This window comes from Malania oleifera, chromosome 4 (genome assembly GCF_029873635.1).
Source record: "Malania oleifera isolate guangnan ecotype guangnan chromosome 4, ASM2987363v1, whole genome shotgun sequence".
Taxonomy (NCBI): domain Eukaryota; kingdom Viridiplantae; phylum Streptophyta; class Magnoliopsida; order Santalales; family Ximeniaceae; genus Malania; species Malania oleifera.
This window is the reverse complement of record NC_080420.1, coordinates 12,245,545-12,260,437: the sequence shown is the minus strand read 5'-3', so window position 1 is coordinate 12,260,437 and position 14,893 is coordinate 12,245,545. Positions and strand designations below refer to the sequence as shown.

The 14,893-nt window shown below is 34.6% G+C and overlaps 1 protein-coding gene across 1 annotated transcript; it reads right to left on the bottom strand.

Annotated features, from left to right (window-relative positions):
* Positions 1-338: 338 nt before the first annotated feature.
* Positions 339-1,303, bottom strand: LOC131153686 (transcription factor DYT1-like). The gene is made up of 4 exons (XM_058106137.1): positions 1,100-1,303; positions 767-952; positions 503-679; positions 339-410 (listed from the first exon to the last, which is right to left on the bottom strand). The coding sequence occupies exons 1-4, from the start codon at positions 1,301-1,303 to the stop codon at positions 339-341; spliced, it is 639 nt and encodes a 212-aa protein (XP_057962120.1).
* Positions 1,304-14,893: the final 13,590 nt, after the last annotated feature.

Genomic DNA, 14,893 nt, shown 5'->3' with positions numbered 1-14,893 from the left:
ATCAGCTTTGAGGCTGCAAATTGCTCTTTTGGAAGGCTAATCATGGAAAAGTTACACTGATTTTTCCTTATTAAACGGTTCCAAAGTAACAGTACTGGTCATTTATTTATACTTGATGTTCTGATCAGTTTCATAATTAAGCATAGTTCCACCTCTCCGAGCTTCTTTCCTTCATATAAAATGAGAGCCCTGAGTTGAAACCGTAGATTTAAATTTGTATAGATTTGAAAAATAAAATTATATTAAATTTTGCTAAATTCATTCGAATTCAAATTCAGAACCCAAAATCAATACTCCCAATCATAAGCTAATCAAAGCTTTCCAGCCAATTAATTGCTTTATATGCCTCCAATAATCTCTTGCAGCAGCTCCCTGGTGTGCTGAGCTTCAAGCTTTGCCCCATACATTCCCTAATGTATCAACCAAATTCCCGTATACACATTAATCCTACCACCCGAACAAGAAGAAGAGGAAGAAGAAATTTTACATTGCAGCATCTTACCTGAACACAAGAAGAAACAAGAATAGCTCCTTTGGACGTAGTAACACTGGTATCTGTGAACTCCAAGCCAAGAAGCCTAATGCCCTCCATCAGTTTGCTCAGCCCACCTCTTTTGTTCTGAAAGATCATTTTCACGCACAGCTTGTTCTCGTCAATGCGAATCTCCTCAACACCTGCCTATAGACATCGGGCAGATGCCAAAAATGCTTTAGACAAGGAAAACTGCAGTACTTATTAGTTCATCAGTGATGTTAATACACTTACCCTTATCTCATGTTTCTTCATCTCCTCAGCAGCATCAATCTCATGACCATGATCAGCACCTCTGGGCTCAGCTTCCTCTTCCGAAGATGTTTCCAATTCAACAAGCTGCTCACTGAGATCCCTCACATTCTTCTGCAGCTCCTTTATGTAATTGATTGCATCCTCAATGACGGTTGCTTTGTTCATCTGAAACGAGGGAAGAGGTATGTTCCATAAATGAGAAATACAATCGAAAGGGTCATAAATATTGATTGATGATAAATGGGTATGTTTTGATTGTTTGTGTTGGTAAGATTGGTGAGATTGTGTGAATGGGGGATTTTAGGTGTTTGCATTTGTTATGATTGGGACTAATCCACGGAGCGCGAGGAGCCTGTTGCTGAGCTTCTGCTGCCGCCGCCTCTCGGCCTGGAGGTTTTTAGATTTGTCAACTTTGTTTGGGTGATTGGCGGGTGGCCAGGGACGGCCTACCCCCCCATTGCTGCCTCCTAATTCCGTAATGTGTAGCTCTTCAAAGCCAGAGTGTATGAATTCCATTTTGGGGCTAATTAAAAATGAGCCTTAAGAAGGGTAAGAGCTCCTGGGCTCAAAACCATAGACGGGTTTCTTTAATAAGGAGAACTTCACCCACAATCTCATACGAATAGCATTTCATGGAGAGAGAGAGAGAGAGAGAGAGAGAGAGAGGCCATGGTTTGTTGAGAAATTGTACTGTTCTTACAACGACTATAGTTGCCTCACATTTTTGGCATGTGTGTGTGTGTGAGAGAGAGAGAGAGAGAGAGAGAGAGGGAGGGAGGGAGATGTATTTCAGCTGTACTAGTTGTAATCTTCACCAGAAATAAGCATGGCAGTGTTTGTTCAAATTCAGAAATAGTAGGGTAGGGCATGGTACAGTACTACAGTGGCCAGTGGCAGAGGGAGAAAATTTTCCTGGATGTCTGCAGAGTTGCTGTACAGATATGTGGAAAAAGGAAAAGACTTATAAAACCCTTTTAACCTTTCCAGTGGAGTATGGATTCTGATTTAAATGTGTGAATTTGAATAAAATATAGTATAATATCATGTTGAGTTTCTTCTATTCTCAAAACACTAGAAAAAATATCTTAAATTTTGAAATATAGAAGATTAGGCACCTTTCATGTGTAATGTTTTGAAGTAGAGGGTGATTGCATCCCTGCCCACTGCCTGTAGTGAAGTGAAGTTCAACCGTGGCAAGGCACTAATCCTCCAGCCCACACATGCAGTTCATCTATATCCAGTGGTTGTTAAAGATCGAAGGGAATTTTGTTGCAAGAAGGGCCCACTAAAGCTCTGCATTTATTCCTTGCAGCAGGAGATTAGAAATACCTATACATTATTATTGTAGTTAGAAACCGATTGATTCTTTGATTCCGTCTTTGTATTCTATATATACTATTATTGTACAGCGTTTTTTGAATATACAGAACTCGCGACAAAGTGAGCAATATACCAAAAGGTCTCTCCACCTCTCCCTCGCATTCCTCTCTATGTATCTCTCCCTTGCATTTTCATCTTTCTCAACTCTGCATTCTTCATTTAGAGTCAAACAGTAGTAAAATCTTATATAGTATCACAGCTAGTGATGGACGAATCCATCAATACCAATCAAACCACTCCTCTAAACCCACCACTAAACACCATTCCTGTGCAGTCAAACACTAATATCAATGTTGACTTTTTGAGTCCGATCTCTGTTTTGATGCTGACAAATCACCAGTATCTTATGTGCGTTTAAGTATGTGATCTAGTCTAAATTTCAACACACATAAGATCAAGGGATTTGGAAGCCATAAGAAAAACCAAGATCATATGTATTTGGCATATTCCATGAATGAGCAAAGAAGAAGAAGAAAACTGTTTAAATTGTCAATGCATTTTTATTTTGATTTGGTCTATAGTATAATGCATGACATGCATGATGTGGATGATAAACTCAGACAACCGTAAACTGACCCTAGGGATCAACACTTTTCACCAAAACTCTTTTCTTAAATAACTAATTGGTTAGGGTCAAAGATTAGGGTTAAAACGAAATTTACGAAAACTTTGGTCGACCAAAGGTTGACCGACGCCAGATTTTTTGGCTTAATTCCAAAGTTTTGACCGTAGGAAACCCAAAAAGGGATATAGCTGACCTTAGGACACAAAATCTTTTATGGAAAAATCCCTCACTTAAAAATCATACTCACACATTTAAAGGGAAATTTTGTTAAGGTCAAAATTAGGGGCAAAATAGGAATTTCACTTGCCTCGGTCGACCGACGATCACAAGGTCATTTGACCTTGGTCCACCGAATTGAGAAGTTAACCAAAGTCAAAGCTTCGATTGACCGAACCCTTAGCAATATTAATGCTTCGGTCAACTAACCCAACTAGAAGTCAACATATTGACTTCGCTCGGTCAACCATTCTAAAATGAATGTGTCATCCACGGTTGACCGAACTAGCACGTGTCTGACCCCCAACAACTTGGTCAACCAAACCATTAGTTCAAAATAACCTTGGTTGAACGAACCTTAAAAAAGGTCAACCGATCTATGGCCATGGTCGACCGAACCTACGAAGGGTTCAAAATCACCCTGAGATGGTCGACCAAACCTACAGTTCAAAATCACCACGGTTGACTGAACTTATGAATATGGTCGATTGTATCTTTAATATGGTCGACTGAACCTCTCGGGTTGACATATTTTTAATTGCGATAAAACGAGGTTAATTTTAATTAACCTTCATTAAACTTTTCCAAAATGACTCTCGTGTCCCCCAATAGTTATAATTTGTTGAATATCTATAAATACTCATTCATTTGGAGAGATTAAGCATGGATTAGAAAACTTGATTAACAAAAACTCTCTTAAAATCTTTGCAAATTTCTTTTATCCTCTTACTCATACAAGCTTACATTTTTACTCCTACCGTTTCTCTCTTATAAAATCATTTAAGTAAGAGTGTTTTAAGATCATCCATTTTATTTACAAAAGGTCACACTCTCATTGTACATTCCTATTTGAAATTGATTTTTAGAAGAGTGAGCTAGAGTTTTCCCTTGTTATTTAATCCATAATTCATTTGGGAAAACTCTTGAACTTGTGATTCTTGCATTCTTATTGCAAGATTCAAGGGCTTGTCTTGTGCTATTGGTTATTTCATTTATAACAAACTAGAATCTGAATATCTTTTATACTTGATACTTGAAAAATTATTCTTAAGATATTTGCTTGTGCTCTAAAGATCTTTGAGATTATTTCTTGTGATTGATATACATATATTGACTCAAAGATTTATTCAGAACACTCTCACATATAAATTGTTATAGTTGCATATAACTAAAAGTTGGGATATAGACTTCACTGAGCTTATACATTCATATCATACTGAAGTGTAATTTGTTGTTGTATTATGTGTATTAGTACATATCTTCTTGTTGGAGAAGCTCATATATTGTACACAAAAATTATACTGATTATCTGTTGTATTCCAAGCGTGGCCTGAGGTGGGTATTCTTTGCCCCATAAGGAGAGTTTGTAAAGGTTGAGGTCAGCCCTGGTAATTTGACCTGGTGTTGTATACGATGCCGCTCCACCCGTTAAGTGAACAATAGTGGAATCCTTGGGCTTGTGAGCTATAGGCGAGGATGTAGGCAATATTGGCTGAACCCCGATAACATATCTTGTGTTTGCTATTAAATTCCTACACTTTAATTTCCTGCACATGTTTTCTTATATTGAATTTATTATGAATGTGTGCATGATTTAAATATTGTGAATGATTGGGATAAATTGAGCTTGTTGTACTTACCTTGATTATCTGCTCAGTTAAATTCTTGTTGGGTAATTTGTATTTGTTAAACAGGCCCTAGGTTGAGCTATATTGTCAGTGATTTGGATTTGACCTTGGAAGGATAATTTTTTAAATACCCAATTCACCCCCGTCTTGAGAATACACTAATTCCAACACCTAATCGGTCAGGAGCTGTTTCTTACGATCCAATGCAGCCCACCAGTCCTTATTATATTAGTAGCAGTGATGGTTTAGGTGTCATGCTTGTCACTCACACATTGGATTCCAGCAACTACTATTCTTGAGTTAGATCCATGAAGAGGGCCTTGTGGATCAAAAACAAGCTTGGGTTCGTTGATGACACCATTTGTGAACTATCTGACCCCAATGATCCCTTAATGGAACATTGGCTGTGTAACGACCTCAAAATTCTTATCATTATATATATATATATATATATATATATATATATATCTGTAACCATGTATCTAAAGTCATACGATAAGCATTCCTACGCAGCGGAAACATAAAGCATATCACTATTACAACATAACTGTACAATACCAGAATCCAGAATAAACAGATCATATCCATACAAAGTAAACCCCTCTATCCTCATCTTTCCCAAAAATACAAACTCGTCAAAAACTCACCCAAAACCCAGGGTGATCTAAATACCCTCTATTCGCGAGCCTGATCTGCTCGCCCAACTATCTCACCTGAAAAATGTTAGAGTAATGGGGTGAGTCGACGCTCAGTAAGTGGAAATATGCTATTACTAGTGTGTGGCAACTAAGTTAAGGATACTTTTAAAAATAATAACTGAACTGCAATGAAATAAATCATCTGTAAAACATATCTTTCTTTCACAATTTAAAACATATTGTACCGTATGTTTTTCTACTTTTCATACTCATAATATATCATACTATACTTATCATATACTGTAAAACTGTAAACATATATATATATATATATATAACTGTGCTTTTATCCCTGTGACTCTGTACGTCATGATTTGACCCCTCATAACAGGGTTGTGCGGCCCGTAGGCGGGACTCTATCTGGTCGGCCCTCCAGATAGTCATCATACTCTACACTACCTTAGCCCGGCCAAACTGCATCCTCTCCTAAGCTCGAGACTGGCTACTATTTCGTCAGGCCGGCCCCCTCAACCTAGTGTACTAGGGAGTTGCATACTCTCCAAGCACGGCTGACGGTACCCACATACTATCTGAGATATGTGGTTGCACTCTATCTGTATCTAGAAACGGTATCGTGCTCTGTAATTTGTATCTGTCTATGTACCTTTCCTCAGGGATCTATTACTATATACATACATACATATATAATCTTTTACTGTTTTCATCATGTTTCCAAAATTACCGTAACGCTGTCTTTATGTACTATATATATATATACATATACTGTAAAACTATATACTGCATCTGTGGCATCTTGATGCTACCTCTGTATCTCTATCGGTATATTACGGTAATAGGAAACATGGCATAACAAATTCTGTATAAAGTTGTGATATAAATACTAATCTGAATAATACTGTATACATGTATCTGTATATGTATGTATATATATCTGTTTCATGAACTATTCATATAAAAACTGTATATGCATGTACATTTCTCTGTGAATATAAATCTATATCTGTATAATCTCATATGCTGGAAAACTATATCAAATGTATATACTATCTATATCTTTGTATTCAGTATAGTATGATATTTCATAAAAACTGTATAAATTTCTTCTTCACATAAAAGTCTACTTAGGCCACACAAACATTTATGCTCATTTTCTATAAAAGCTATATAACAAACTCGCATGAAAATATGTTTATGAAATCTCTATTAATTCTATAAAAACTCCTAGCATAGCATATTTCTCTTACCTCAACTTTGAAAAGCCCCTATAAAAATATGGCTCTATACCCACAGGATTCCTAGATCAACCTCCTGAAAACACAATATCCCAAAACAAAATATTATTATTTTTTCGCCTACATCATTTCTTATAACTACCATAAAGCCAAAAACTCAATAAAAGATCTTATCCAAAATTTGGGATGAAATCCAATTTCGTTTTCTCGACGATCCACTCCGGCAAACTTGTAGGGAATTCCACTAGGAGCATCGTGGTAGCCTCAAATCGTCGATCCAGCGACTGGTGGGGCCGAAAATGAAGAGAGAAGGGAGAGAGAGTCGTAGAGAGAGAGAGAGAGAGAAGAGAGAGAGCTCGGAGGAAAATGATAAAAATCCCGGATTTCAACTATTTATAGAACAGGGGATTTCATCGATGAGAACCTGTATCTCGTCGACGAAATTCAAGCTGCCTCAGAACCCCTTTCGGTATTTTCTCGTCGACGAAGTCCTGTGTTCGTCGACGAAATTTATTAACCACTCGTTGACGAATCCCTATATTCGTCGACGAGTCCTTGTAATTTCTTGAATTTATTTTATTCTCCTTCTGTTTCTGTATCTATTTTCCTCTCTCTTTAATACTTGAATATCAATATTTTTCTGGGTCATTACAGGCTGAGGTGCAATGGCATCATAATAACATGGATGTAGAACACAATGGCGATAGATATCAAATCTAACACTACGTATACAGAGACTGCACATCAGCTTTGGTTAGAGTTGGAACAACGATTTGCTCAACAAAATGCTCCAAGAATTTTCGAAGTGAAGCAAGGTATTACAGACCTAAAGCAGAACCAAGACACAGTAAGCATCTATTTCTGTAAACTTAAAAATCTGCTTGATGAGTTACTCAATTATGAATCAATTCCTAACTGTACCTGTGGAGGTTTGAAAGTCATAGTTTAGAACTAGCATAGGGATTGTGTGATAAACTTCCTAATGGGGTTCAATGATACCTATAAGGCTATTAAAGAACAGATACTACTGATCAAACCTTTTCCCAGCTTGAATGAAGTTTACTCCATTATTCAGCAAGAGGAAAAGAGGAGAGAAATTTCTACTAACAGCCTGGGCAGTGATTCCATGGCTATGGTAAGCAAAGGGATTTACAGAAAGTCATTAACTAGGCAACAAATAAGAGATAGGTATTATTGTACCTTTTGTAAAATCCCAGGACACTCTCTGGATAGATGCTTCAAAGAAAATCCAAATAAGCCCATATGTGCTCATTGCCAAATGCCAGGCCACAGAGCTGAAAAATGTTTCAAACTTAATGGATACCCAGCAGGTTACAAGGGAGAAGAGAAGAACAAACTTGTTATGAATCTGGCTAATGCAAATGCAGCAGTAAATTTTGAGTAGGAAGTTCTAAAAGAACCTCAAGTGTCACTGATTCAAGAGCACTATGCTCAGCTTCTGGCTCTCCTAAAACTTGCCTCTAGCAACCAAGCTTTCATTCCCTCGACCAATCATGTTCATACCATGGTTACACCCTCTTCCTCAAGTGCAAATAGTCACAAAATTTCTGGAATATCACCGTGTCTCTAAGTTTCTACTCCCAAATCCAGTAATATCTCAAAAACTCTTTGGATTATGGACATTGGAGCAGCAGACCATATGATCTACTCCAAGTTCTTATTCCATTCCATCCAAAATACTATTTCCTCTTCTGTAGCCTACCAAATGGTGAGATTGTGCCTATTACTCATGTAGGAACAACCAAATTCACCAAGAATCTCACCTTACACAATGTATTTTGTGTTCCCAATTTTTCTTTTAATTTGATTTTAGCAAAGAAAATGACTCAATAACTAAATTGTTTCCTTGTTTTCTTTTTTAATTGCTGCTATATTAAGGACCTTTTGACTTGGATGACGACTAGCATGGGTGAAGTGAAGCAAGGACTCTATCATATGCTGCGAAAGGAAGTTTCTCCTTCAGCCTTATTTGATGCTTTATCCAATTACAACCACAAAACCAGCGTCTCAGCCTCTGTCAGCAACAATAGTGATTTTTTTGACCTTTAGCATTATAGATTAGGACATTCTTCTTATTCTCAATTCGACACAAATACCAAAGTCAGCATATTAAAACCCTTTGATAGTCACCCTTGTCTCATTTGTCCTTTAGCTAAACAACACAAGCTACCTTTCCCTACTAGCCACCATCAATCTAAGACATGTTTTGAACTAATACATTGTGATATATGGGGTCCATGTAATGAGATTAGTCATGATGGTTGCAAGATTTTTTGACTATTGTGGATGATTTCAGTAGGTGTACTTGGACTTACATGTTGAAATCAAAATCAGAAGCGAGCACCAATTTGCAAAACTTTTGTGCAATGGTAGAAGCCTAATTTGAAACAAAAGTAAAAACCATCCAGAGTGACAAAGGAGGAGAGTTTGATATGAAAGATTTTTATCGAAAACATGGAATTCTACACCAAAGGACATGTGTGGAGACACCTCAATAAAATGCTACTGTTGAGAGGAAGCATTAACATATTTTGAATGTTGCAAGAACTAAAATTTCAAAGTAGCATTTCATTGAAGTATTGGAACCACTACATTCTCACGGGTGTATATCTCATTAATAGAACTTCATCTCCATTGTTAAATCATAAAAGTTGTTAGCTTTTTGGTTCGCTCCCTATTTTGATTATAACAAGTCATAATATCTCATCTGTGTGCTTTGAGTGTATGAACATGATTACTTGTCTAAGCAAAGATGACAGATGAGAGATGGAAGCTGAGATGCACTTAAATGCACACATCTTTCGGCATATTCCATGGATTTGCAAAGGAGCAGCGCATGAAAACCGATGTTTATTTCTAGTTGTATCTTTATATTTTATTTTATATTTGAGTCTGTAATAATTTATATCGGTCTGCAATAATCTTTGCATGTCATGCATATAGGTAATTGTAAGCTCAACAAGACTGTAGATTGACCATAGGGACCGAATAACCTTAGGGCAGGTCAACTGACGCCAGATTTTTGCGGTGTTCTCATAGACCTTAGTATGACTCTAGGTCCCAACACTCATGCACAGATATTATAAAAAATACAGGAGTGATAAAAATGCACTTAATTGAATATTTTTAGGAAATTTCAGAGAGCTTGGGCGACCGAACCCTAGGAGTTCAAAACTCGTCGAGCGCCTGAACTATTAAGAAGTCAACAATTGACTTAGGCTCTTGGGCGATTAAATATTTTTGTGCAAACCTTCCACGGGCGCCCGAACCATCTAAAAAGGACATTTCACTAACTCGGGCTACCAAGAGATTTAGTTCAAATTAAACCCCGGGCGATTGAACACGTGAGTTCGGGCTACCAAACCTATGATCGGGCACCCGAAAGCCTAAAGAAATGTTTTTGACTTTGATTCGGGCCACCGAATTGGGACTTGGGCTGCCGAACCTATTTAAAGGTCATTTATAACTATGTTTGTTCAGGCAACCGAACCACAATTCAGCCACTCGAACCTCGCTGAGTTAAAAATGTTTTAATTATGGTAAATATGGGTTATTTTGGGTTAATTACATTTAAACATTTTGAAACTTTTCTAAGAATTCCCAATAAATCTCAAACGGTTGTAATTTCACCCTAGCCTATAAATATAGGTTCATTTGTGTGGATTAAGGAGAGACTAAGAAAAATCTTTAGCAAAAGTTCTCTCAAACTGAAAATCCCATTTTGCCTATAATACTTCCAAACACTCTCATACCTTTATTCCATTGATTAATCTTAACTTTGTGAGAGTTCTTGCTTGGGTTATTTCTTAGTATTATTGCTCATACTCCCACTACTTTGCTTGGTTGATTGGTATTGATTTTGGGGAGTTAAGCAAGGTTTTCCCGCATATTTTATTTAATAAATCTTGTGTTAGGAAAAACCTAGTAGCTCAAGGATCTTTGCATTGTCATTGCAAAGATTCCTATAGTTTGATTTTGTTGTGCAAAATATTTTTAACAAACTATATTATTCTTTAAAACAACTCTTGAACATATTTCATTGAAAAAAATATTTTTGAATTGATTTAAAGATTGTTGTAGCATCTTTGAAACTCTGATTCATTATTGAGATTTGATACAACTTGTTTCAAAGAAATAACTTGATTAGAACACTCTTGAACATTATTGTGATCATATCTTAATGAGTGTTATTTGCACATATATTCACATCACTGAGCTTACATTACCTATACTGTTGATGTGCACGTGATTGCGCATATTGGGTACATATCTGCTTTACATGAAACTATAATCACTGTACTAGTTTGATTGAGAAAAATACTGTTGTATTCTAGGTGGGGCTTGAGGGGGCGGTAATCCAGCCCGAAAGGATTGTTAGGGTCTTCTTCGCCCACAAGAAGAATTTGTAAAGGTTGAGGTCAGCCTTGTGCTAATTGACTTGCTTGTAATCGGTGCCGCTCCAGTCGTTAAGTGAGCATTAGTGGAATCCTCAGGCTTACGAGTTAGAGGCGGGGATGTAGGCACAGTTGGTTGAACCCCGATAACATATCATGCGTGTGCTTTATATTTTCACAATTTTTTTTTTGCACTTTCATTTTCTGCACTTGTATGTTTTACGTTTAAGTCATTATATGTTGTACAAGTGTTGATTGAGTTTATGATTATATAGAAAAACCCTAGGTTTGTGTAATACTACTGCTAATTAATTTGACCTTGGAGATAAATTTTTAAATACCCAATTCACCCCCCCCCCCCCCTTCTTGGGAATACACCAAAGCTATCAAAAGTCCCTTTGAGATTTTGTTCCAAAGAAAACCCAGTTATGCACATTTAAAGGTTTTTGGGTGCTTGCCATTTGCTACCACTTTGGTCAATGGAAGACATAAATTTGATTCTAGGGCTAGAAAGTATGTATTCATTGGTTATCCCTTTGGAGTCAAAGGATATAGGCTTCTGAACTTAGATACTAAAAAAGTTTTCATTTTTTGCAATGTTGTTTTTTATGAAACTGTCTTTCCATTCAAAACAAACAATATCAACCATTTTGACACTAATGTCAGCAACATTGAACCACCACCAAATCCAAATGAATTAAGTTTCACTCAAAAACCTGTCATTTCCATTCCCATTTTACCTACTCATAACCATTTTGGAGACACTGTCAACCCCAATACCACTTCAGAAATAGAGTCACTTCAGACACATGATTCCCAAAACAATGAATTGATCAGTTCTGAAAATAACTCTAGACCTGAAATAGAAACTCATGACAACACCCACACACATTTACCCCGAAGATTAACCAGAACAAGGAGAGCGCCTGCTCATTTGCAAGATTTCATATGTCAGCAATCAACTTCTCTTCTCCCTTCCCAGAACTAGGACAAGTTGAGAAACAAGAATTTATCAGGTAAGCCTTTTCCTCTAAGTGCTAGCATATCTTATGATAGTTGTCCACACCACACAAGGCCTTTGTGACCTCCATAACCTCACACACTAAACCTAAAACTTACTTAGAGGCTAGTACATCATCTGAGTGGGTAGATGCCATGAAAGTTGAAATAACTGCTCTTGAACTCAATGATACTTGGGTTGTTATGGATTTACCTCTTGGCAAAGAACCAATAGGCTGTAAATGGGTTTATAAAATCAAATTTATCGTTGATGGTAGTATAGAAAGATACAAGGCCAGGCTTGTTGCAAAGGGGTACACACAGCAGGATATTAGTAAGAGTCTATAACTTAAATTTAGTGATAAGGCTAATGCTCAAGGCGAATAGGTTAGTTTGGTGAAACAAAAACATTTTCAAGTAGTATTAGTAAGAGTCTCTTTCATGTTTTTGCATAAGAAAACATCATATCTCTCATAATGAGAGATTTTAAAAGAATCAAACTATTAGTGAGAGCCTTAATGGCTCAGTTTGGTAAAGGCATTTGAGCTCGTTTATTTGCTTAATAAATAAGTTTGAACTAGTGTATTAAATTTTGGTTTAAATATGGCTCAAACTCGAGTTTCTTTAAAAAATTAATGAACAAATTTTAGTACCGAGTGCTTAGATGGACTCGTTTGCAGCTTTAACAATAGAATTTGGAGTGTGCAAGAAAGAAGATGTGCTACATGCTTCTAATGGCTATTGTGTGTATATATAATCTTTAAATTTTTTATATTAAAAATTTTAAACAAATTTAATTTAAAATTTATTTATTATATTCGAATTATATGAAAATGACTTATATGGGTTGCAGGTTGAAACATTAATTTAATTTTTTTTGTGAGTAGTGAATTGCAAATTTTTAGGGGCTGTTACTTTAAATAATTCTTTAACAATAAAGAAGATTTAATGATATTGCTCATTGTTTTGTTACAATTTTCAATATTCATTATATTTGTTAAAATATTTAATGTTATAAGAATTTATTAGTTTAAAAAATTATAAGAACTAAGAGAAAGGTAATATATATTTATATCAAGTCCACTCAAGCCTATCTATATTTATTTTCTCATAATATCTTTTATCAATATTTCTAACTTTTGCACTGAAATTGTATGCAGTTCGTGATCTAGTAATCAATAACAATGCAAAACTAAATATAAAAATGTCCAAAAGAATTTACAAGATTATTTCTATATGAAAGCTAGATTTTAATTCGACATGCATTTTTATACGATAATAACTTTAAACTAAAAATAAATTTGTTTTTTTAAGAAAAAAAAAAATTAGAATAGGGTTAGAAACTATAGCTTTCTAAACTCTCTTGGAAAAGATTAAGGACTAATAGATCTCTCAATGCAAATAATTGAAGTAGATTTGTTTATACATCGAATTATAATAAATTAGTTATTTAAATTCTTCACCAAAGTTTTATGGTTAGTTAACTTACCTTATTGTGAATAATATATTTTTCTTTTATGGATACTTACAGTAAATGCATGTTCATTCGGTTATATATGTGTATGTATATATATATAAGCAGAATTCTTTTTGGTCTTCAAATTTTCATTGTTAAATTTTTTTACTTTTTGGTCTTCAAATTTTCATTGATAAATTTTTTTATAATTTTGATATTTGAAAAGACAAAAATTTCTAAATATCAATTAAAGTTTTTATATACAATTAAATACGTACAAATTAAATTTAATGTAATGATCACAATCTTATTTATAATCTACACTATATATAGAAGGACGAATGCTGGAAATCATTTTTTTGGATAAAAATATCTTTATCCTTTAAAAAAAAAAGCCTAAAAGCTTCTAAAAGATTTAATTATAAATCAATTTGCTAAAAAAAATATCTTTATTTTTTAAAAAAAATTAAAAAACAAAAATTAATGCTATATATAAAAGTATATGGATAGTTTAAATCATTTTATTGACAAAATATTTTTATTTTTTATAGTTAACACTAACTATTTTTAAAAAAGTAATTTTTTTTTTTATTACATAGAAACTTCAACCACCAACAAGCCCTTTGGACCCTCTGGTGCGGCACCAAACCTATGGATCACTGTCCTCCCCCTAGATCTCGCTGATAAGGTAAAGTCCAAAATACGGACACGGCTTCCATATACACGCGTGTGCACACACACACACACACATTATAGTCATAAATTAATAAAAGTATGAATAAGGTAAAGTATTTTTTTGGTTAAAATATTTTCATATTTTAAAAAATATATTAAAAAAACTTCTAAAAAAATAAATTCAACCAAAATTAGATTATATTACATTTCTAAAATCTATATTTGTTAATTGTAAGATTGAGGAAGTCATGGTTTATTTATTTCTTGTTATACATTATTAAAAATTTTTACCATGTTATTAATGTTTTATGACAGTGATATATCTTTTTTATAAGCCATCAAATCCATGTATTATGGTGATTTTATTTTTAGAATAAAAAATTGTCCAAAACAAATATTATATAAAATCTATAATATGAATAGATGATACATTAGATAAACTTATATAGTTCTTTTTTTTTTAATTTCTAAGAAAAGAAAAAGAATAATAAATTTTTAATATTGGAACATAAAATTTATAAGACCTCTTTTTTTCAATGAATATAATAAATGTGTTTCCTTTTCTTTTTCTTTTTTTTAAAAAAAAAAAAAAAACAAAGTAGATTTGTTTCCTTTTCATTTAAATTTATAATAAATTTGAACAGATTGTATACTAAGAGTGAGCGCATTCATTTCGGGACACCATACCAAGATTTACCACTTCAGCAAAAATAAAATAAAATAATCATAGGCTTCTATATAATAATTAAAATTCCAGTCTCCCATTTGCTTACTTATTCTAGCTAGTGATCGTAAATGGGGAATCAGCTTTGAGGCTGCAAAATTGCTCTCGTGGAAGGCTAATCATGGGGATCATACACTGACTTTTCCTCATTAAACGG